The sequence below is a fragment of the Taurulus bubalis genome, assembly GCF_910589615.1.
Source record: "Taurulus bubalis genome assembly, chromosome: 16".
In the NCBI taxonomy this organism is placed as follows: domain Eukaryota; kingdom Metazoa; phylum Chordata; class Actinopteri; order Perciformes; family Cottidae; genus Taurulus; species Taurulus bubalis.
This window is the reverse complement of record NC_136604.1, coordinates 18,222,186-18,244,996: the sequence shown is the minus strand read 5'-3', so window position 1 is coordinate 18,244,996 and position 22,811 is coordinate 18,222,186. Positions and strand designations below refer to the sequence as shown.

Genomic DNA, 22,811 nt, shown 5'->3' with positions numbered 1-22,811 from the left:
AGTTGCTACGAATGACAAACTGTTTCAATAAATATCAATATGAATAATAGCCAAGTCTTAGTTATGGGATACCAAGTCATAATTGGTGAAAATGGGCTGCCATAGCACTCTGTGTGCTGCGACAGCCTATTTATCCAACATTATATCTTTGGATGTTTGATACAGGTATGTAGTTTTGCATGCTGATGATGTCTTCTTTATGACGCATTTAATAGTTTACATACAGTAGGTGTCTGGCAAGGTTATGATTCAGGTAGTTTAATTAATTGGGAAGGAAACTGGCAATCTGATCCGGTAACATTGCTGCTGGACTTCATTAAAAGATGCTAATTTTAATATTCAGAGCATTAATATAGCAGCAAACAACTATTTGTCATAAAGATATAGAGTAACGTCTACCACATCTAACACCTGTGGGAGGAACTGGACCGCTGACTGGGAGCCAGACTTTATCGTCCGATATCAATGTTGGACCTCACTATCGGCTGAATGGGGACAGATCTCTGCAGCCGGGTAACACATCAGCTGGAAATCCTGAGACCAGAGGAGTGAAGGCTGTTATAGCAGCACATTAATGCCCATCGGTTAGTAATAACACATGGATGTAATATTTGGCTATCCATATACCTGTAATGTATAATGTTTTTAAAATGTGTAGTCATGTTCATCCGTTTTTCTTTCCCCATCACAATTTTATTATGTGACTTTTTACAATAAAAACAAGAAATTACAAATTACAGATGCAGAACACAAACGGTGCTAAATGTGCACAAGCTTTCCACATCCCGCCGCCTGGAAAGATTTGTTTCTGTTGGAAATTATTTGTTAAATAGAATCTGCACAAGAAGTTCCAATGAATTCACGTTAAAGCACTTCGAGAGCAGTTTCTAGACGTTGTTACACTCAGCATGAGCGAAGTCAGGAATACATGTTTGGTTTCCAAAAAGCGAGGATGGAAAACACTGGAAAATAAATGAAAAATAATTTCTATATCAGGCCAATACAAAATGAAAAGAAAAAAAACCTAAAAAAAAAAAGAAATGCGCAAAAAGTAAGAACATGTTACAAATGTTTGAAGTTGAACACGGCGGTTAATGGTAATACAATTTACATGACAGGAGATGGAAGAGCAAACCACTTGGGAGGAAATTAAATGCAATACCTAAATATGTGAGCCGAAAGATACATACATATATAAAAAAACAGTGCCTGAGGTGAGCCTCAGCCTGACACGGTCTGCCAATGTGCAGGAAGTGAAAGGCCGACCTCTTCGTTTGGTTTTTGGCATTAAAAGGATGCAGCACAGTGCAGCATCAAACATTCCCAAAGTAGAAGAAAGAACGAAAGAAAGACTGAACTGGTTGTCGTGTGTGTCATTAAGTAATAACGGCAGTTGTGTTTTCTGTGTGAATATACTTGTTTTTTTGTGAGCAGTGACCCAGAACAGGACTGCACATTGGCTCTTTAGAGATTATTACAGTTCTTTAAGGAGGAACATGAGGAGCAGAGAACGATTGTTGAAACTCAGAGTCCAGACAATACTGCCCCCTGGGCTTTCACATGAGTATTACACAGTAATATGGTCAAACAGCGGATGTAGTTGATCGACAGATGCTCTGACAATCAAGGCTGGCAGGTTGGTGAAAAAAAGAAAAGAAAATACACTGTAACATCAGGAAGGTCCTAAAATATCTTCTTCTTTTTGTTCTTTTCCAAGGTCCTGTGAAAACAAGAGGACAGAAGAGCAGTCAAGCACGCAGCAGTCTAAAAAAAACTGTCTGCATCCACTAACACCGTGGGGATGTGTCAGTCAGTAATAAGCAATTCACTAATTTACTGCTACGCAAATCTGATTTTGACACAATTACCTACTCACTGCACATACAAGTCCCCGATAGCGCATCTTTTAAATCCTCCCAAAGCCTCTTTTAGAATAGAAAAGAGGCTTTTGGAAGAGTTACATTCTGGTTATTTGCGAGGCATTATGTTGCGACTCTGATTTGATTGCTACTTGCTGAAGAGCCATGAAGAGCGTTTTGCTGCATATTCATAGTTTCATCCATGCAGTTGGCATTTAATGAAAACTGAAAATAAAAGAAAGGCGAGCTGGTCAGATTAGTACGAGTTTTGTTCTTGTGTCCCGGCCTAAAACGCCTCAGATGTTCCTTTGAAAACACTGACAACAGCAACCGCAGTCAGTCTTCCGTGTATTTCAGTGACATTTTGAAGGTTGGTTGTTCATGCTAAATCTTAAATCCTGTCCGGACTTTTCTGGAACAGATGAACTCCGACAAAATGGATAGGAAAAATATTATAGGACACAAAATATTTTTGTTGGTGGAAAAAAAAACAAACATCTGAACTGCTTCACTAATTTGAATTCAAAAGCAAATACTGTTTATTGATGACACAGATGATTGATTACCCGATACAATCAGAAAGGGATAGGAATGACTAGGTTTATTATTTATTTATTATTTACTTCCATTCATGTGTTGTAAAGTATTAATTAATTTAGCTTATTTTTCTATTTATTTTATTATCTATTTATGTTTAACTAATTCCTATGTTATTATGCCAAACTGCGATGAGTAATATGATTTTTCTTTGGATAAAAATATAGTAAAAAAATATTATAATTGTAAAAAAAGTGGACATCCTGCCTCCTGCACCAAAATATCAAGAAACACTGCTTTGCTTTCTAAGCAGAAGTTTTTGTTGAGTATATATATATATATATATACCTTTACAAACTAAATCAATATTTTCAGTTTTTAATATTCACATTTTGAGCTGTTTTCTGGTTCTTCATGCCCAGTTGGTAGTGCAGTTGTGCTTAAAAGCCATCAGCCGTGTTCATACTCAAGTTAATCTGAAGTGGCATCTTCAGTCTACAGTTTTGTGAAGCCAATATGACCCTTCTTTTGAATTCTTTTCACCCATTATTGATCATCATGTGTGGCGGTGCGTATACCTGGAGGCGTCTAGTTTCTGCTGCTCCAGAATCCTCTGCTGGGCCTCCCAGTTGCCCTTCTCATCCTCGTGCTGGCGACGTTTGTCTTCCAGTTCTCTGTGCTGGGCCTCCAGGTTCTTTTTCATTTGCTCATGACGCCTCTGGAGCTGCAGGGACACGGATGTACGATCGAGAGGTTAACCAAGCATCCATAAAAAAGGAAACCACACAAATAAGCACAGAAAAAAACAATTATTTTACCTCGACCTCAGAGTCTCTGAGCTTCTGCAGCTTCTCTTTGACCTTCATCTCAAACACTTGCTCCATTTCTTGCTCCATCTTCTTCATCTTGGACACGTGGTCCCGTCGCTCCTCCTCCATCTGGGCTAGAGGACTCCTGGAGACACAAGCCAGTCATTATACAGACGGCACACGGTGGCAGGTGGATGGCCACACTGCTGTGAGATTCCAGCTGGACATTGTGAGTGACCCCCACACACACACACTTATAAAAGCCTTTCTGACTGCAGAGTGATGAAAAGGAGAAGAGGCAGGATCAGGGAAGGAGGAAAGCCCCAGCTTGCTTGCTTGATATAAAACTTGTCTAATATGTTAATGGTAGCGTAAATAGAGGCTAGTGAAAGTATCTTTTTCAAATTATTAAATCTACATGCAAATAAATACTGTTTTTTTGCCCTTATTCTGATAGAGACGAGATTTCTAAATTGTTTACACGGCTAATGAATTGAAACGTGACGCACTTACTTTGGCTACGTCCTTTAAATTACTTAAGTCTTTCATAATGTTTAAAAGGAAATGTGTTTCTCCGTAAGACCAGAAATATGGGCTTTTCTTTTGAGCATGCATCTCCACCACAGGCTTGTAAACTGTTGGCTAGTTTGATTGTTTAAAACAGACAAGAGGTTGTCGCAAGTAACCCACATTTTATGTTAGCATATAAATGTTAGTATTAAGTTCAAAGCCACCGGGCCTTTTTTCTAGAGGGTTCTCTCCATTGATAGCCCTGATTGATTGTGTTACATTTCCATAATCAGGATAATTGTGAATATTTTCAAGTATATATTTAATACAGGAATTATTGTGTAAGAAATAACTGACTCGCACAATGTTGTCATTATATTTATGCTTATTTAAGATTGTTTGATTGGGTTTCATTTACTAAAAAGGATATTCACAAAAAAAGATCTGTCGTCTTTGATCCGTAAGTGATTCCAAAACGTTTTAAGTTTTAAGCATTTTCTGATGACCATCACAATAATATTGTAGATTGCAATTAATCGTCATAATCGTGACATAAATTGTCTATATCGCCCCTAATACTGGAAGATTAGTTAGCCAGCGGTTGTATAGTGTTGAGGTATGAGTAAATTATTCAACATTGGTTAATGAGAAATGAGTATGGAAACTGCAAAGCAAGAAGACAAGCCATATGACTGATGCTTCAGAGCATGACAATGATTGGATACATTAGATGCTATGTAGAAACCTATAAAATATGACATGTGTGATATGAAGTCAAACAGGATCTCTACATTTAACATTATTCCAATAGTTTCATTCAAACAGATGAAAGCATTTCAAAGCGTTGCAGGTGAGGGAAAAAAATGAACGAAGGAAATCAAGGGATAAAAAGTGAAAATGCGTTCTTTGGAGCGATGGTGAAGAAGTTAAGTAACACTTACATGTCGTCAGACGTCTCAGGTCTAAAAACAAACAGATGCACAGACACTTAGCATGCTGCCATGAACCATGCATTAGCTTGTGAGAGGGTGCTGGTGATTACCGACAGCTGCAGCCGGTGGATTATGAGTCAGATGGTGCCTCAGTTAGCTCAGTCAAACCAAACACAACAGATACTGGGGGGCCGTTAGTGGGGGGTTAGTGCTGGCTTGTATGGGCCAGGAATGGGTTTAAAGGTTTTACCCGCTTCAGTGACAGCTTGCCAACTTTAATCTGTCGCTGCGGACTTTGACCTTGGAACTGTAGTTCCCTTCCGTGTTTACACAGTGAATGAGCTGCTCAAGAGCAGCAACATTATCCCGTGAGTTCACACCATACATGTGCTTTTCAGCAAACCAAACGTCACAGTTTCTGTGCATACTGTGCGGATGGACTTACTTGGTCATCTGCCCCTTGTTCTTATTGTTCCCCTCCCCTCCGTTGTAGGTGACCGCAGCGAGTTTCCTGCTTCGGTAGTTTTCGTAGTGAACGTTGTTCGTCACGTCCTTCAGGTCCTGCATGTGGGTCCTGGAAAACAACAAGAAGTAAATAAGCATGCGGTCTCTCACTGGAAGTAGCAACTAGATTTTAGTAAACTTCTGCTTTAATGTTTTAAATATTCTACTATGCTACATTTCAGCTCTGAGCAGAACTCCTCTTCTCACTCCTTCAGAACGGCATTTTAAATTGGACAATCTAAATTGTATCTCCATCCAACCTGCACAGTTGAAGGTATGTTTTCTGAACGTAGAAGTAAAAGGAACTTATTCTAGCGTTGACTGTCCTGTGCTGAAGAGGTTTCTGCTCACCTGATGAGCATGTTCCGGAGGATTGTAAAATCGCAGTGCTCTCCGTTTTCCACTGTAAGAAGAGACAGACGGAGATGCGATTAGAACACAGACAAAGATCCAATGGGGCAACAAACACAGCAGTCAGATGATAATACAAACCAACTATTTTAGGGAAAACCCTTAAAACCAAAGTGTTCGTTGGTAACAGTTGCTCATTACACAGGAAAACCTGATTGAATTCCTTTTTTAATGACATGCAAAATTCCAGAAATTATTTTTCTTCTACAATGTGTTCAGATTTTCACAAATATAGATTAGGTTTTTAAACCAACAAAGTGGTCTTGATTAAGACACAAAAAAAAGAAAAGAAAAAAGAGAAACCGTATCTTTAAACGGATCACTTTTAAATATTTGAGCCCAACATTGGAGGAAACCCGGAGTAGAACTCTCACCAGATTATACGGAAGGACCAATTGTGGGTATGAACAATCTTGTACTAAAAATGTTTTTACAGTGAAACACTACATTGCTGAATTAATGCATACAATTATGTATTATGCCCCGCATGTCTTTAATTCAGCTTCCACTTTTGACTTTTTATATTGCTTTTACTTCCATGTAAACATCTTAAACCAGTGGTGTAATAATGAGGATTTCTTTCAAAATCATCTTTTTATAACTTGAGTTGGGAAGCAACCCTGGTGGGAGCAGTGGCTCTGGTGGCAGCGGCCAAAAAAGAGGAGGAGCCTGTTGGAGTTCCCTTTGAAACTCGTCACGTATCGATCGCCCTCGAGGATCAGGTTGTAATTCCTCACGGATCTTGGACTGATATATGCTCTCCATTGGAGGCCAAGTTTTCAACAATTATTTTCTAACATGTATAATGTGTTTTGAAATATATCTCATATTTTAATTACCTAAACTTTGCAACATTACCTACTATCCTCTTACAGGGTTCATACACATTCTGACCAATGGATTTACATGACCAAACATTTTGTGAAATCTCGGTGTAAACATGAAAAAGTGAGAAAATGTAGTATTTAAACTAATAATGAGAATTCCAAAGCATACAGTATACCTCAAATGACAGAAATGAATAAGAGACAATAGTTTGATTAAAAATAATAAACATTTATAAATAGAGATTAGATTAATAGATTAATTATTTCAAACTCAGCGTAAATGAACGACAGAAAACAACAAACTTCCATGACTTTTCCAAAACCTTTGGGATTTAATTTTTTTCAAGGACTTTTCCAGGCCAGGAAATAACCATTTTAAAATGCCATGACTTTTCCAGGTTTTCCAGGATCGTAAGAACCCTGCTCTTATTTGCATGCTCTTCGTGTTTAGGGATTGCATTTATTTCACCATCAGGATTATTTATTGATTTCTTGATTTATTGTGTCCGATTATATCTTTTACTCACGGATATTTTTTTACTGCCTTTTGTTGGTTTTAACGGTTAATTATTATCAAGACTTGAGCAGGCTTTTCAAGGCCCTGGAGTGGCACTAATAGATGGCTGTAGTACCAGAACCCATCAGCAGGTGGCACCACACGCAGCCATTTGTATCCCTCCTACAGTAAAACTCTCCGCGGTCCTCTGGGGTTTCTCTGGACTGCTGTGGTAGAGTGGCTTGCATAGCTTCTCAGGGACCTTGCCCTCTTTCTCTCTCCCCGACCCTCTCAAAAACATTTTTGGTATTCCAAAACATTGACAGCATCACTGGCAGCAAACCAGTTTCATAGTAGCACTCCCACAAGTCATCCACCAGGCTGTACTGTACGAGGTTCTCAAGCTGTTAATAATTTTTTTGCGGAGACAATAATTTTCCCCTTCACTGCCTCCAATTCACTACCGCTACAGTAAATACCTCTGTGACGTTCCCACTGTGGCTGTGTGCACTCATCACTTCAAACTGACTATGTAGTCATGCTTCATACGTCTCACCACAATGTGACAGACACTTCCTGTGTCAGGTCAAATCGGGCTCTCACATCCTGTGAGAAAAAGCGTCTAGTTTCCCCACTGGTGGGAAAAATGTTTTCTTTTTCATATAATGCCCTGATGAGGATAAAGCAAGTGATAACGCTGGTTTAAACACTCTTCCACAGAGGGAAGTGCCTATTAAATCCACTATTTTGCCTCGTAATCGGAAGGAGGACGTCAGAAAATGAAATTGCAACGATAGTTTTCTTTTGAAAATACAGAAAGGTATGCAGACAAGTTAATTGTATCTATGAACGTAAAATTAACTACTATGACATCATTATTGACCTCATTAATATATTGTCAATTTAATCCTTTTTTTTTTTTTATGCATTTCTCTTGTGAATTTCTTATTCATATGCAAGCGTAAAGAAATGCTTCATAGCAAAATTTGATTTGATCCAGCACTCCTCTGTGTGCGTGCACATGGGTTGTGTTATCCATCTGCACATGATGTCCACTCAATAATCCAATACAACAGTGGAAATATTGGTGTGTTTTCATTTGTGTTCGAGAGACTCCTTTTAGTTGATCAATTTACAGGCTGGGATCAGCTGATGGGACCTTCGATCTCTCACCTTCAGCCACACCCCAGGGGTACTGCCTCCCGCGCACTCGCTTTCCGTTGACCTCGATAATGGTGTTACTACCGACTACAGCCAAGGGTAAACGATCCTGCAGGAGAGGAGGGAGGAGAAACAACTGTTGCATACATAGCTCACGCACATTGGCTAAAAATACACTGTAGGATGTGTGCTCACATGCACAGAGACAAAGTGTGTATGACATACATTCAAAACAGTTCAGTGAAACTTAAGAGGAAAAAAACCCCACAAAGTTCTAATTAAAGTTTCCTGCTGGGTTTCTTTAGAAGAACATACCTTGATTCTTCTGACCATCTTCATCTCCTCCTCATCATCCGTCTCTGGGAACTCGTAGATTTTGATTTTGTGCTCCTGGATTTCTTGCATGATCTGCACACAGCAGAGAGGAAACAGGTAGAGGCAGGGTGAGATGGAAAAACAGCGATGGTGAGTGAGCTGTATGTGGGACAAACGGGTGCAGAAACATCAATAGTCACACTGGAGGTTAGCCGAGGCACACAAGGAGGAATTTACCTATTTATTGTTCACACACGCAACCGTTATACGTGTACAGACAGAGTCTGTTGGAGCCATACATTTTGTGTTGATTATAAATCACGTCATATATTTGTATGATCTAAAAAGACATTCCTTTGCCATATGATTGGATGTTATATTCATGTTCGAAATGATGCTTTTTTTGGGGGAATTATTTATATTAATCTGATGAGGATCAGCCGGTATAAGAGGAAGGGGCGGGACCGAATCTTGGGTTTTATTTTCTTTATGTAGAACGGGACATCGGCACAGTCTTTGACCTCATGTTAGAATTCACGCTAGAATTATTATTTTGTTAAGTTCGATAAAAGTGAAATAAATCAACGAACTTAGTTATTATTTGAGTCAAGAAACAGAGTCCATTTATGTGGCACAGAATAGGACAAGAACAAAGAACAGGGCACTACAGTATCTGTGCATGAATACAGTGTGATGTGTACACTGAAATACAACATGCAAGTCTTCAACATTGGTGGTAAAGTGTGACTTGTACTTCCTGTATTCTGTTCATGGGGCTTGTGATGTATAATGAATAAACAGGACTTGTTAGAGGGTCATAAACACAAACTGTCTACAGTGACAGCAAACCTGGCATTCAATCAAGCAATAACATTTGAATAAATCCTGAAAGATGCGAGCCGAACAGGAACGTATACATTCAGTAAGAGGCGACACACACACACACCTGTTTCTTGAACTGTTGACACTCCTCAGGGGTCATTGTGTCGGCTTTGGCGATGAGGGGAATGATGTTCACCTTTTCATGTAACCGTTTCATGAATTCAATATCAAGGGGCTTCAGTCTGAGGAAGGAGCAAAGAAACGAGACAGTTTAATGGTTAGAGTGTCAGTGAAGGGCTCTGGTGTAAGTGAAGCTGCAGGGCTGGGCGAAGTTGCGAGCTACACACACACACCTGAAGGTCATGTTTCAGGGCTTGGCTGACCTCAAACTGCACATCTGGAGTGACCAGACAGCATCGTAAATCTGAGTGTTTGGACTCTGAAAATCCTTTGTAACGAATGTCATTTATTTTTCCTCAAAGCTTTTATTCAAGTTTTTTGAATGAAGCTTTAAATGCCTGTTGTCATATTTTATGCCATCACCCATTCAAAATGAAAAACAGGTTTAATATTGTGCTTATATAACATGTAATTTATGGCACCGAGAGCCAGATCCGTTTTGAACTTTGTTTTTATAGCCCAAAACATGCAAGATGACATATAGCCCTTTAAGCTACGCTTTACTGCGCGATACTGCGTCGTCATGCAGCATTTTCAGTCGTACATACTTGCTCTTTTGTCCACAGTTTCACACTTAATCCTATTTAACTGCCAAATTCAACACAGCTGTCTGTATAGCCGAGTAAAGTGAACACTTAAGGAATGACATCACAACACCGTCTATTGTTATGATGTAAAGACCCCTAGTGGCAGACATGTACATATAATATTGTGCATTTAAAAAAGCCATGACTCTAAAGATCCCATGATCACCTACCCATGTCCAGACGGAGCGATGAAGTACAGGCAGCACTGCACTCTGCTGTCCGGCATCAGCCGTCTGTTGACCCGGGACTCTGCGTTGAGGTAATCCTCAAACTTACTGTCGATGTAGTCGATGACCGGCTGCCAGCTGAGGACCGCAGATCAAAGTCAGGTACAGTGACACAGTTTTAGTATTTTTAAATTAGCCAATGACAGACGGCTGAGCTCACCAGTTACTGTTGTCAACTGCGTCACCAAAGCCGGGAGTGTCCACGATGGTGAGCAGGAGCTGCACTCCTCCTTCCTTCACCAGAACCTTAGACTGTTCCACCTGCAGAGACCCAGAATAGAGACACAAATCAGTCATGTTGTTTGCAAATAATAACAGAATGACTGATAATCCTGTGAAAACAGGATTACTTTTAATTTACCCATTTACAATACTTCATTATGTACAGTTTTCTTTAACAATACAGTCATTTCCTATTCGTGGTTAAAACCAATGTATCTCCACATTCGATTGCTTGGTTGAGGTTTTGTTTGAGAGCAAAAGGATTTTTGTACAAACAAATTAAAAACACAAAAAGAAAAACAGGTTCATCATGACTGTTAAAATCTACACATTGCACATAGCATTCTGCGGCCTGTCATATACACTACATGCCAAAATACTAGTTTATAGTTTACACAAATTTAATCATCTTTGTTTGAAGAGGAGATGACCACGCACAACATGTGTGTGTGGTTGAGCACCTGGCGATCAAATGTAAATTTTCTGGCAAGTATTAATAACTTTGAGAGCAAACGTGATTTCCAACAGGGTACCAACCAAGTGGACTCTTCAAAGTTACTGAAGCCGTGAGCGTTTGATTTACAGAGACAGCGCAATTTAAATTACTGAATTCAGAAGGATGACACTGATCCTGGAACTGTGGTTAACACTGCCGAGTCAGCAGCCTTTTGATTAAAACCGCCACCTCCTGCCCGTGAAAATGCAAGTGCTGAAATAAGAGTCAAAACCATTTTCATCTGTGAAATAATGTTGCGGGGGAATAACTGCAAAGCCACCTTTTGTAAACCTGTGAAACTTAGTAAATGCATCTAAACATTGTAAATGTCTTGATGACATTAGAGTACAAATTATATCAATCAATGGCGAGGCCAACATTGTATGTATTTATAATTAATTTACAACTCAAGTTAGAAAGATATAAAGATTGTGGGACACTGAAGTTGTCCAGGAAGACAAAGTTCAGTTTGAGGTAAAAACTTCAAACTCTTGATGAACAATAAGTTACATGATACATAGTTAATGATGTAATTAACTTGAAGTGACTCTACACACCAAATTTAAAGTACATAAAATAATCAAATATCGTTTCACAGGACCATTGGCCTCAGCTGGCTAGTTCTTTACTTATTCAATGTACTTTAAACAAATACACAAACAACTAAAACAGCTCTGCAAAAACAATTAGCCACAGTGAGCCGCAACTATTTTGCAAACCACTAATCTGTAGACGAGCATTGGACAGAGGGAAGCGGTGAGTTGAAGAGCGTGGACAACATCAGAAGGGCCAGAAGGGCCGGGCTTCGATCAGCATGGGGTCAAGAAGACAGAACTCGTGATCAGCAGATGAACTTTGATTTAGATCAGCAGATCCGAACCAGAGCGCGTCTCACATCGCAGACGCAGAACGCTCTCACGCTGCGAGTGGCTGATGAGAAACACTCAGCGTGGCTGAGGTCAAGCCAAGTCCTCGCAGCAGTTGGCAGACAAACATTGACATTACGACGCTCCCTAAATTACGTACGTCACCGCGTATTACCTTTGATTTCAGTCCAACTCGGAACATGCATTTCTCTTGAGCTGACGATTTGAGACACAAATTGCGAGTGCTGTAAAGCGATGGGGTGGCTGAATTGTGGAATACTTGCCACATTTGGGTTTAACCGAGCTGCTACCTTACACTTAAGTAGCACCGCAGAATGCCAGTGGTAGGTTTAATGACCAGGGCCGGGCTGCACCGTCACTACACCACATGTCGGTTACACAGCCAGGTTCTCACAACAAAACTTCTCAAACGAGGAAAGTCAAAGAACAAGTTGTACAGAAAGGAGCGCCAAGCTGAGAGTCGATTCTTCCTTCTCCACCTCCATCCTTTCTACAGCCGTTGGGCTGCAGGTTTGCTGTCCTTATAGCGTTTGTTCACATGGTTTTCCTTCACAATCCATCACACAGGCTGTTGCAGCACCCCAGCATAGCAGACCCTTACCCTGTGACTCCCACCCACCACTTACCAGCATTCATTACATACTGGAATCTTTAAACTGACCTCTTGGGCTGCTACTGGGAGGCTAGGCTGACCAGACAGACCCTTAATCGACAATTTTACTTTTAAAGACCTTCTGAATGCCATCCAATATTAAATATACATTATTATATTTACAACTCGGGTGAAAATGAAAGCTACTGCAAGTAACTGGATCGTTCTGGATCTACGTGGCTCATTAAGAAAATCAACCTTTATTAAACCTAAGTATTTCATGATATTTTTGTATTAAACCCAACATTATTAAGCTCTAAAATTCCCCTGAGGAAGAAGGTTATAAAAACAACAAGGCATGTCTGCATTGGCAAGATGAGAGCTCAGTGAATAAGACACTTTGCTGGCAAATCACCAAGTCACTGTCCTCGTTTACTCTCCAGCCTCATTGAGCCTTATTAACCAGGAACAGATTAATCTGGCCTGGTTTATCACCTGCAACAGTTAACACTCCCTCTATCCGCCCGCCCGGTCATCTTGCTTTTTTTTTTCCTCCTTTGTTTAATAATTAATTGGACTCTATTACCATCATTTCCTCTGGGTTTTATAGCATTCTTGGAAAAAAAAGTAACCACAGTTATTCTTAAATTAAATTAGTTTTTGGTTCCGAGAGAGCTCTATTCTACATATGTATCGTCTTGGTCCTTGCATATATAAATAACAGGCAACACACATGCATATAGTAGATTTAATTTTAAACATTTTAGATGACCTTTAGGACGGGAAACCTTGAGGAATCCTAAAGCCTTTTGTTTGGGAGCCAACAGAAGCACACACACCAACTAAATCTCATTTAAACTTTTAAGAAGAACTGTGGGGGGGAGTAATAGGCAGGTAAACAAATTGGAAGCAGCAGTGGGGCGAGAGCAGACAGAGCCCCTGCGTGTGTTGCCAGGGATTAGGAGATTTAGAGTAAAGTAGTAGCTCACAAGGAACAGGTGAAGGGAAGATCCTCCTCATGCAGCTGATCTACTGTACACCAACTCCAACCGGCACACTTGTAATTCCCTGCTACAGGCAGAGGATGGGAGAGAGAAGCTGGTTGGAGCCCCTTCACACCAACAGTATCAACTTTCACTCTTCAAAAGGAAGCTCAAGTAAAGCTATGCGGCTGCGAGCTGCGTTTGAGGGAACGGCCAAACCCTCTATCCTCTGCACCGTCAGAGGAGCGAATGGCTACAAAGACCGAGGAGTCAGGGCATAATCCACATGCCTCGCACATTCAGCATCGCTCCCGGTGGCAACCGCATTTTCGGCACCATTTTGGGGACCAGTGGGCTGAATAAGTGGGTCAACAGCAAAGGTTGCATCGAGAGACATTATCTGCATTTTGGGAATATGTGAGTTTGTCAAGTTACAACAGGATGTTACAATGCTCTTTACAGCTTCACTAAAACTCCTGAAATATAGTTCCAAATCTTAGTTAGCCAGGCATGCTAACTTTAGAGCAAATAAGTTAGCATTTGCACACTTTTGCTCTTGTTTTTCGATCGGCAAAAGACATACATCTGGACTCATTTTGATAGTCAATGAAACACTAAAGTCCTTTCTGAAGTAAATATGTGGGCGTTGAAGACTGTTAGTCATACTAAACAAGCAGCTTGATGAAGTCAACTTAAAACTGAACATTTTTAGAGCTGTAATAAATCACAAAATATCTGCAAGAGCATAGAGGGACTGCCTGTTGTAATCCAATACCATCATCAAATTGCTCTTTACAGCTTCACTAAAACTCCTGAAATAGGTTCCAAATCTGAAGTATTCCCATAACATTAAACACTCATTGCTTAATGTAGTACATCCTTAGGTATCATGTCTAACACTCACTCACACTTAAATTGCTTCAATCAAGCAAGTTAATGGACTGCACTTAAACAGTGATTTTCTACCTTAATGGATACCTCAAGGCCCAAATGTCCAGCCGAGGACACTTCAAAATGTGAACACGAGAAGCCGCCAGGGATCGAACCTCCAACCTAGTGATTAGTGGATGCCGCCGCACACTACAGTGGCTTGGCAACATAAGCAAACAACCTCGCAACTAATCATATATTGTCATTATATATAGCTAAATCCTGATTGGTGGACAGGAAATCACAACTGTTTTCCAACTGAGCCATATGGGTCATACCCATCAAGAGAGAAAGGTTCAACTTTGTCCAGAATGAGTCTTTTAAAAAAATTAAAAAAAACACTACAGCAATACATTAGCCAGTGTATCACAAAATGGTGACACATCTATCAGAGGAGGTCTAACACACATGGATCCAAATAGGCCCTGTGTGACGTAATAATAAATCATTGGATGCATGCATAAATGTGTCCATGCACTGGCATTTATCATCTTCCAGAACGTACATACAAAAATATATCTAGAGCTACGAGATGCTGACTATTCCAGAAAAGGAGACAACCCACGTCTATTTTGCAATATGTTGAAATTAAAAAAGTATTTCAGTCTGAAAGCAATAATGGCGGTGACAATGACAAGACAATAAACTATTTAACCAAAATGAAAAGCAATTACTCAAACGACACACCATGTGCAGGCTGAAGCTACAGCTTATCATGTCTATCCTTTTTATGAATCACATCGCTTCTGACATGAAGAGCTCACATCAGTGTTTACGCCCAAACCTTGTGGAGCAGAGAAGTAAATACAGTGTGTTTACAGAGATGTTGGAGTCCAATCAAGGGTAGCCACTGACCATCTATACGCTATACTCTACGCTGGCTCCATTCAGCTGTTTACATATAACACATGCGCTGCATCTCTCTCACTCCGAATGTATACACATAGTATAAACCAGCTTCCCCTGTCACAGCAAACAGTTTACTGTTTCTGATCAATCAAAGTGTAAAAACTAAACTTCCTCTAATCCTTCCACCTGCCACTCACAGAGCTCATCATCCACATGAAGCACAACCTTGTTCATTCAAGCAGTATCAGAGAAGCCCGCACACGTCCAGAAACAAACAGTATCAATCAATAAGGTCGCTTTCTTCTTCATATTACATCGTATCCATCTGCTGTTTTTAGTCCGCGTCCTTCATCCATACTCCAGCACACATATAGAGTTTCTTTGTGGGCTCACAAGCAAAGCTGTGCTGCAGCCGCCGGCCTTCTTTCTCCAAAAACACACACAGCCAGACCCGGTCCGGTGGTTCAGGTCCAGCATAGTACGCCGTGATTTACCATTATTATTGATCAGTTATTATGTAAAGAGCACATATGTGATAATCATATTAGCAGAATGCTCATATTCAGAATGCCCTTTTTACCCCCAAAAACCCAGAATATATTTGACATTGCCTTGTCTTTCGATTATTATTTCAATGTACTTTCATCACAAAGTATTTGTTTGCCAGTCAAGACAAATTGACAATCATTTATGTGATAACCGTCCCATTACATTGCCCAATTTGAAATGACATCCTTACATTTGGCAAACAAACTCTCTGCTTCTTGAAGCAGATAAACCGGTTTCCCCATCTAACACAAACACATGTGTGGCAACAGCTAAGACATCACCTCATAAAACAAGATCTCAGTCAGAAACTATTTAGTAGACGGCTGCAATGATAAGAGATAATGAAAAAGTGAAAGTTAGTGTGAGCTAGTGAAGGTAAACAATCATGTTTTAATTAACAGAGAAACATTTGGCCCTTTATGGGATTGAATCCCCATTAGTGGCCGAGTCATGTCAACAGAAACGGTAAATCCTCAGCTCAGTGACGTGTTAAAACGTAGAGAAGGAAGGGTGTGGACTATACGATTACCTGAACAGTTTTTTTTATTCTATGCGAAGGACCCGGGTATTCAGGGGAGTACAGGTCTGTCAGAAAGAGTGAGTTGATCAGCGTCGACTTCCCCAGCCCAGATTCCCCTGAAAGACAAAGACAGAGCTAGAGTGAGTGTGTGGGAGTGAACTCGAGAGATGCATTTCACACTAGACTTGTTTTATAATCCCCTTTTTCATGCCAGACTGAGGCACAACATGACACAATCTCCAGATGTGTATCAACTCCATTTCCTATGCAGACTTTCCCTGTTAAACATTCTTTACATGTTTTAGATTCAAGACTTTCTTCAGTACAGGAAATGGCTCTTTAACCCCCCCTTTTTTTTTTTTTAAACAGGCAAGCATTAACACGAGACGAAGGAAGAGACAGACAGGGTGGAAGTTCTGTCCTCCCAAATTCTTTTCCTGTCTGCATTTCAGGAATCTAATCAGAGAATCGTGGGAAGGGAGGAGCGGGGAAGGAAGATTTAAAACCGCCTCAGTCATCATGAATTTTCACTCCGACAGAGTAAAAACTAAAAATCAAAAGCCCAGATTCCATTGCTCTCAAAGAAATCCTCAGCACAAGAAGCAAACAGACAACTGGCACATTTTTCCACTCCATAAAAAAAAAAAAGAGTTTCAAATGTTTAATGATGGCTTAATGTTCTCAATGCTAATAAAGACCTTGAGCTTAAAAGATCTTTAACATGTGTGACAGATCATCTACTGTTGATTTTTCTCCCTTATTTTCCCCCAAAAGCTCTCTTTCAAAGATTTCTAAGGATTCAGCTTTACAACAGCCTCCATTAAAACAACCAACACAACACTTTAAACTGTTCTTTCAATAACAAAACACAACACCTAGCGCCTCTGTTGGATAGCACTGGGTATCAACTCTCGATATAGTTATTATCAACCTAACTGCGTCTAAAGCATCAAAGGCTGGCCCAGATCTATAAAGCCGTATTCTATGTTTATGTTCCTGCACTCAGGAAGTGTAGTTAAGTAATCAGATACTCTTGGCCTTGGAAGTGATGCTAGCATTAGGGAATACGATAGTTAGCTAGGCATGCTAACTTTAGAGCAAATAATCGTGCACACTTTTGCTCTTGTTTTTGGAAGAGCTAAGACTTGAATAATCGATTGACAAAAGACATAAATCTGGACTAATTTTGATAGACAATGAAACACTAAAGTCCTTTCTGAAGTAAATGTGTGGGAGTTGAATACTGATAGTCATACTAAACAAGCAGCTTGATGAAGTCAACTTAAGACTGAACATTTTTAGAGCTGTAATAAATCACAAAATGTCTGCAAGAACCTAGAGGGACTGCCTGTTGTAATCCAATACCATCAGCAGTGTGGCTGTTAAGATTGGTGTGAGCGGAGTGTAACAAGGAGCCGCCGAACAAAAGCTTCAGTGTGCGAGAAGAGGCCGTCATACGCCGGCCCGGCACTGCAGCCGGAGAGCTGCTCCTGACCTTTAAAAGTGTCCGGGGCCAACATGGACCACTGCTGCCCACAACTCACCCACTCAACCGCTTCATGAATAGGGAGGAGGACGGCGGCGAGATGAAGAAAGCGTCGCACAAAAGGATCCTTCACGGGACACACTCTCGCAGTAATAAATATTTTCCTAAGAGGGTAGAGCCACATTTATCTTGCAGTCTCAACAGAAATGTTTCAGCAATTATAGCTTGTCTGGGCTGAAACATGCAGGATCGCTGTAAACCTTTCTTTGAGGCTATATGGGAATGGAGAACTCTTGTGCACTGAAGGCTGATGGGTACCAGGGGGAGACTGTGGTTTTGTGCAAACTGTGGGTGAAATACATGCAATATAAATGTCCACTTGAATTAGAGATGCCAAGAGCTGACAAGAACAGCAGGACCAAGGAGACACGGCGAGATCCAGGTTCAAGTCTCGGCCCAGTGTGCGGAGAGGGAGGATGAGGAGCTCTGGCTACAAGAGAACCAAACTCGTCAAACTCAAGAGTTATGGTGGTGGCGGTGGGTTTAGTGGAGATGCTGATCGTGCTTGGTCAGAGCTGTGGCTGTTTTGATAGGACGGGGTCATGAATCTGTCACAAAAACTGAAGCATTACACAGAAATGAGATCGCATGATAATTGGCTTTTACCGACCCTTTTCCCACAATTTAACACTGGTTCATAATATTCACTGGCCCGAGTGAGCGAACTGTATAATGTCATTAAAAAAAATTAAAAAAAAGCTAAAAAAAACAGTTGTTCCATTGAAGCAGACAGTGAACAAAGTTCAATACAGAATTAAGTGATAAATACCGTGGTCTTGGTCTAGATGTGATTTATGGGAGCGAATCACGTTTGATTTGAGAGATTAAACATTGTAGTGTTCAAATAAAATGAACTCTTATTGGGAAAAAAAGATAATGTGCTCCGATACAAACTGTAGGTTTACTGCTGGTTAAGTTTTACCTTGTGACTTGCAGATTGATGAGCTGTCACAGTGGCCGAGGGGAGAAGATGTGCACCATGTACATTGAACACAAAGTCCTCAGTTTGAGTACAGCAGGTAACTATGTTGTCCCAGTGCTAAAAATGATCTTGCAGAAAGATAACAAGTGATGCTATGTTATAAATACATCTGTAGAATGTCTCCGATAACTGAAATAGTCGGTCTACCGCTTTACCTTTTCTTTAGTGTTTTCTGGCATTTAACGTGATCTTTAAAAGCGATGCGAAAAGTTCAGATATAAGAAATCTAAATAAATCCAAAAATACGTCATCCCTGAAGCACTCCATTAGGTTTTTGGACTTTTTTTTTTAAATTTATTAGAATGTGAACGTATATTCATTTTCTGCAAGTAGCATAAGGCCACAACAAAGGAATGTTAAAAAAGTTAATGTAGTGAAGGCTAATTGATTATTATTATTATTATTATTATTATTTCTATAAGCCCAGTGCACTGCTTCTTTTGCAGCACAAATGCAGCGTATCTTGTCAACCAATGGATGACGGTTCCTTGCCATTACATGGTTTCATTCAAATCTGCCATATTGCACAGGGATAAATAAAAGAAGCCGCTCACTGTCGTTACAGCCAGGCATACCCGACCACTCTCATTGAGCCCGCCGAGCCGAGCCCCGCTGGCTCGCTGCTCGGCTCGCTCAGCAGCCAGCACACTTCCTTTAAAGGAAATTTCCAGCAGCTGTGTAAACCATGGGGGTTTATTCAAAGGCACTTACCACTGCATACAAGAGGCTGGTGCAGGGGAAGCAGGAAACGTTTGGCTTGTGAGAGGGCGCCCGCGTTGGGTTAATTCATTTGATAGGACTTCCAAGACACCGGGCTAATAACGAGCAGGTAAAACAGAAAAGTGTTCGGTTGGTCTGTGAAAGGGAAATTCTGCTCGCTCAACATTATCCCGTGAAAGCAGTCATCTTCTCTCCACCACTCTGTTCATGACGGGGACTTTCCCATCAAAAGGGGCAGAAGACAGTAAAAGTTTAACAAGAAGAGAGCATGACAAAAGCGCTGCACATATATCTGTTGGCAGAGCCATCAATTTCCTTCTCCCTGTGTCAGATTTCGTCTCCTTCTCCTAAAAGCCCCTCTTCTTGTTTATGCGAGGGCATTCTTTCCAAAAAGGGATACAACAGAGCTCATTTAACTCGGTCAACCAACACCAAACACAATGAGCTGCGGCTGCAGTGGCTAACATCAAGGTCAGATCCTGCAAACGTGCAAATCACTGCCAAATATTGACTTTGACCAACAAATGGCTCTGGCCCACTTTCGCGTGTCACGTGTAACAATAGCCATCCCCCCACTAAATACACATTGAAAAAACAGATACTGGGTTATAAACAGGGTTCGGACATTCACTTCCCAAAAAATAAATTTAAATTGTATTCTGGTACTCTTGTTATGCTACTTTCTCTCATTTATTTAGATATTTTAAAGTCTACTCAGGGCTCTCTTAAAACAGGCATCATCTTCAAAATGATATTATATTCTTAACAATGGAGAATCTAAAAATGTACATTTATTGCGTCAGAAAATACAAACAATGTTATAGGATTAAATGCCAAGATGGCCAATCAAACATTTGCAAAGGAGACTTTAAGCGGTAATTAAATTACTCTTTGTATTACGTGTTACTAAATGTACAGATTCCCTTTAGTCAGACCCTTTACCTTGTAGTTTGTTATGTGATGGGTGGTCACTGGGTGTGTACTAGTTGTATATGTGGTATACGCCCATATTAAAAGACATTCAATATTCCTGTTGTGGTCATACTTTCCTGAGGGTGTGGGCACCCCATTCATGATAAATGTCCTTTTAATGCTGTAATGTCTAATAAAGTAAGCACTAAAATAAAGTGAAAACAAGTAACCTGTTCGTAGCATAAATACTCTTCCGACACAACGGTCTCTCTGAAATATAAGTCTAGAAACTCCATAACCGTGCGGGGTCCCCGTGCACACAAACCGACGCTCCATTGACTCCAGCATGACAAGCACATGACTTTGCCAATTACACCGCTATTCTAATTATACGCTGCACACAAAATTGCCACATAACAGCCTCTTTCCTGAGAATGCACAGCAGGGGGAAACTCCATGACTACATTGAACTCACACTCACACACACACACACACACACACACACACACACAGAGCTCTGGTTGCCATAGAGACGGGCCCTTTAGCCCCAGAGAGAGGGAGGCAGGCGCAGATAGCCGTGAACCCAGGGGACAGGATGTGACATCACGCAGGCATTCGGAGCGACTTCCTGCTCAGGTAACGCTGGATAACGCGCAGCAGAGAGAGGAGCGGTCTAAGGGTGTGTCTCCCTTTTGAAATCAGCTGCTCAGGCTTTGACTTTGGCTGCATGAATGGAATGACAGGAAACCTCCTCCCACCCCCTCCCACCACACAGTCCAAGAGACACACACACGCGCACACACACAGCCCCTAGTGGGCTGCCTGTACTGCTGAATGGCAAGCATTTGTGTTAAATGTGTTTTCCTGGACTTCTTTTTTTGTGCACCTCATCCTCCTGAACTAAAACCATCTCTAACGCGTTCGGGCAGCCAACACTGCCATCACTCTCAGCCACGACGTTTCTGTGAAACGCAGTACTGCTCAACACATAAATATATATGTACTACAAGTTCTAACACGGACGGAGATGTACTGGATGTTGACATATCAACGTCTTTTAAAGACCGTCCCACTTCATTAAGCAAACAGACTGAGAAACCAGTACCCCGTTTGACACAACCATGTATTAAACTGTATGATAACAAAGATTGAAGAGAAACAAAACAAAACAAAAAAGGTGCTACAAGAGTAACAAGAGAATGACTTACCCACAACCATGAGTGTGAACTCGAATCCTCTCTTCACAGATTTTCTGTAAACTTGGTTGGGGAGATTTGCAAAGCCCACATAGCCCTCCAGGCTCTTCTGTTGCTGTGGACCAAAAGTGAACATACTGGAAAATGAGCTCAGGTTGTGGTAGATTTGTATCATTTGCGATCTCAGATTTCAGACAGCACTTGTAAAAACACTTACTACTACTGTGGTGCCACAAAAACAAAATAAATACACTGTGCCTGCATAACCAGCTGATTTATATTTAAGCAAGTAAAGACAGAACTAATCTAACTTTGAGTGGATGCATATTGCAAAGAAACGGGCAATTATCTACTGTGGGCGTAACAAATCTTGAAGCATGGTATAATGGAGAGAGTACGCCCAGCTTGGAAGACTGTGAGATGTGGTTGAAAGCTCCAGAATAATTGGAAGTGGACTTTGAGTTATCTTGTTCTTTTGTCAAACTACTACTTTTCTGAAGAGTGAACTTTACAACTAACAGAGTGAAATTAAGTGTTTTTATATTCAAGATTCAAGATATTTTTATTGTCATATGCACAGATAACAGACAGTTACTCTGTACAATGAAAAGCTTATTTTGCTAGGTCCTCCTTACACACAGAATTACAATAAACTTAAGGTTAAAAAAAAAATTAAGAATTAAAAAAGCATTGCTATAAATGCTAGTAGTATAAGAAGATTTATTAAATAAGGCACAAAAATATGACAACAATATTGCACAATCAGTTTCAATGAGTGTGTAAAGTGCACTATGCATTGCTACATTACCCAATTGTAAAAAAATAAAATAAAAATGCAACCTCTAATAACTCTAATGGCTTATATTTTATGTCAAATATTATTACTTCAAAAAGGTACATTGCACAATTTAAATCAACAAAGTTATTTGAGCTGCAGTTTTGTCATTACACAGAACTCAACTCTAACAAGAAATATGGAAAGAAATGTGTTGAACAATGACATCCAATATGAGCGTATGATGTATAATCTTTACAACCCAGAAGCCTTGCAGGCTGATAAGGAATCATTATTACTTACAGCTGGGTTGGAGACGGGCAGACAGGTTGGTGAGAAGAATAAAATGACATGGGAAGACAGCGGTCAAAGGCAGGTCCACGAGGCAGGAACCAAAACCAGAGAGAAAAGAACCAGATACAAAACAAAAATGAGTAAAAGTACACACACACAATGATATTTGATGCATCAGTCT

The 22,811-nt window shown here is 40.4% G+C and overlaps 1 protein-coding gene across 2 annotated transcripts; it reads right to left on the bottom strand.

Moving 5' to 3' along the window:
• Nucleotides 1-679: 679 nt before the first annotated feature.
• On the bottom strand, nt 680-21,697 carry LOC306748990 (septin-7; the record flags this gene model as incomplete). Of its 2 annotated transcripts, XM_079232229.1 has the most annotated exons (13): nt 680-1,720; nt 2,975-3,120; nt 3,215-3,350; nt 4,657-4,677; nt 5,093-5,221; nt 5,503-5,554; nt 8,059-8,155; nt 8,362-8,454; nt 9,308-9,425; nt 10,121-10,255; nt 10,338-10,438; nt 16,215-16,321; nt 21,574-21,697. In XM_079232229.1, 13 exons carry the CDS (start codon nt 21,695-21,697, stop codon nt 1,684-1,686), a joined length of 1,296 nt encoding a protein of 431 aa, XP_079088355.1. In that variant the 3' UTR covers nt 680-1,683. The 2 variants fall into 2 exon arrangements, with proteins under 2 accessions (XP_079088355.1, XP_079088356.1); XM_079232230.1 differs by lacking the exon at nt 4,657-4,677 and having other exon boundaries at nt 21,574-21,670.
• Between the last annotated feature and the right edge of the window lie 1,114 nt (nt 21,698-22,811).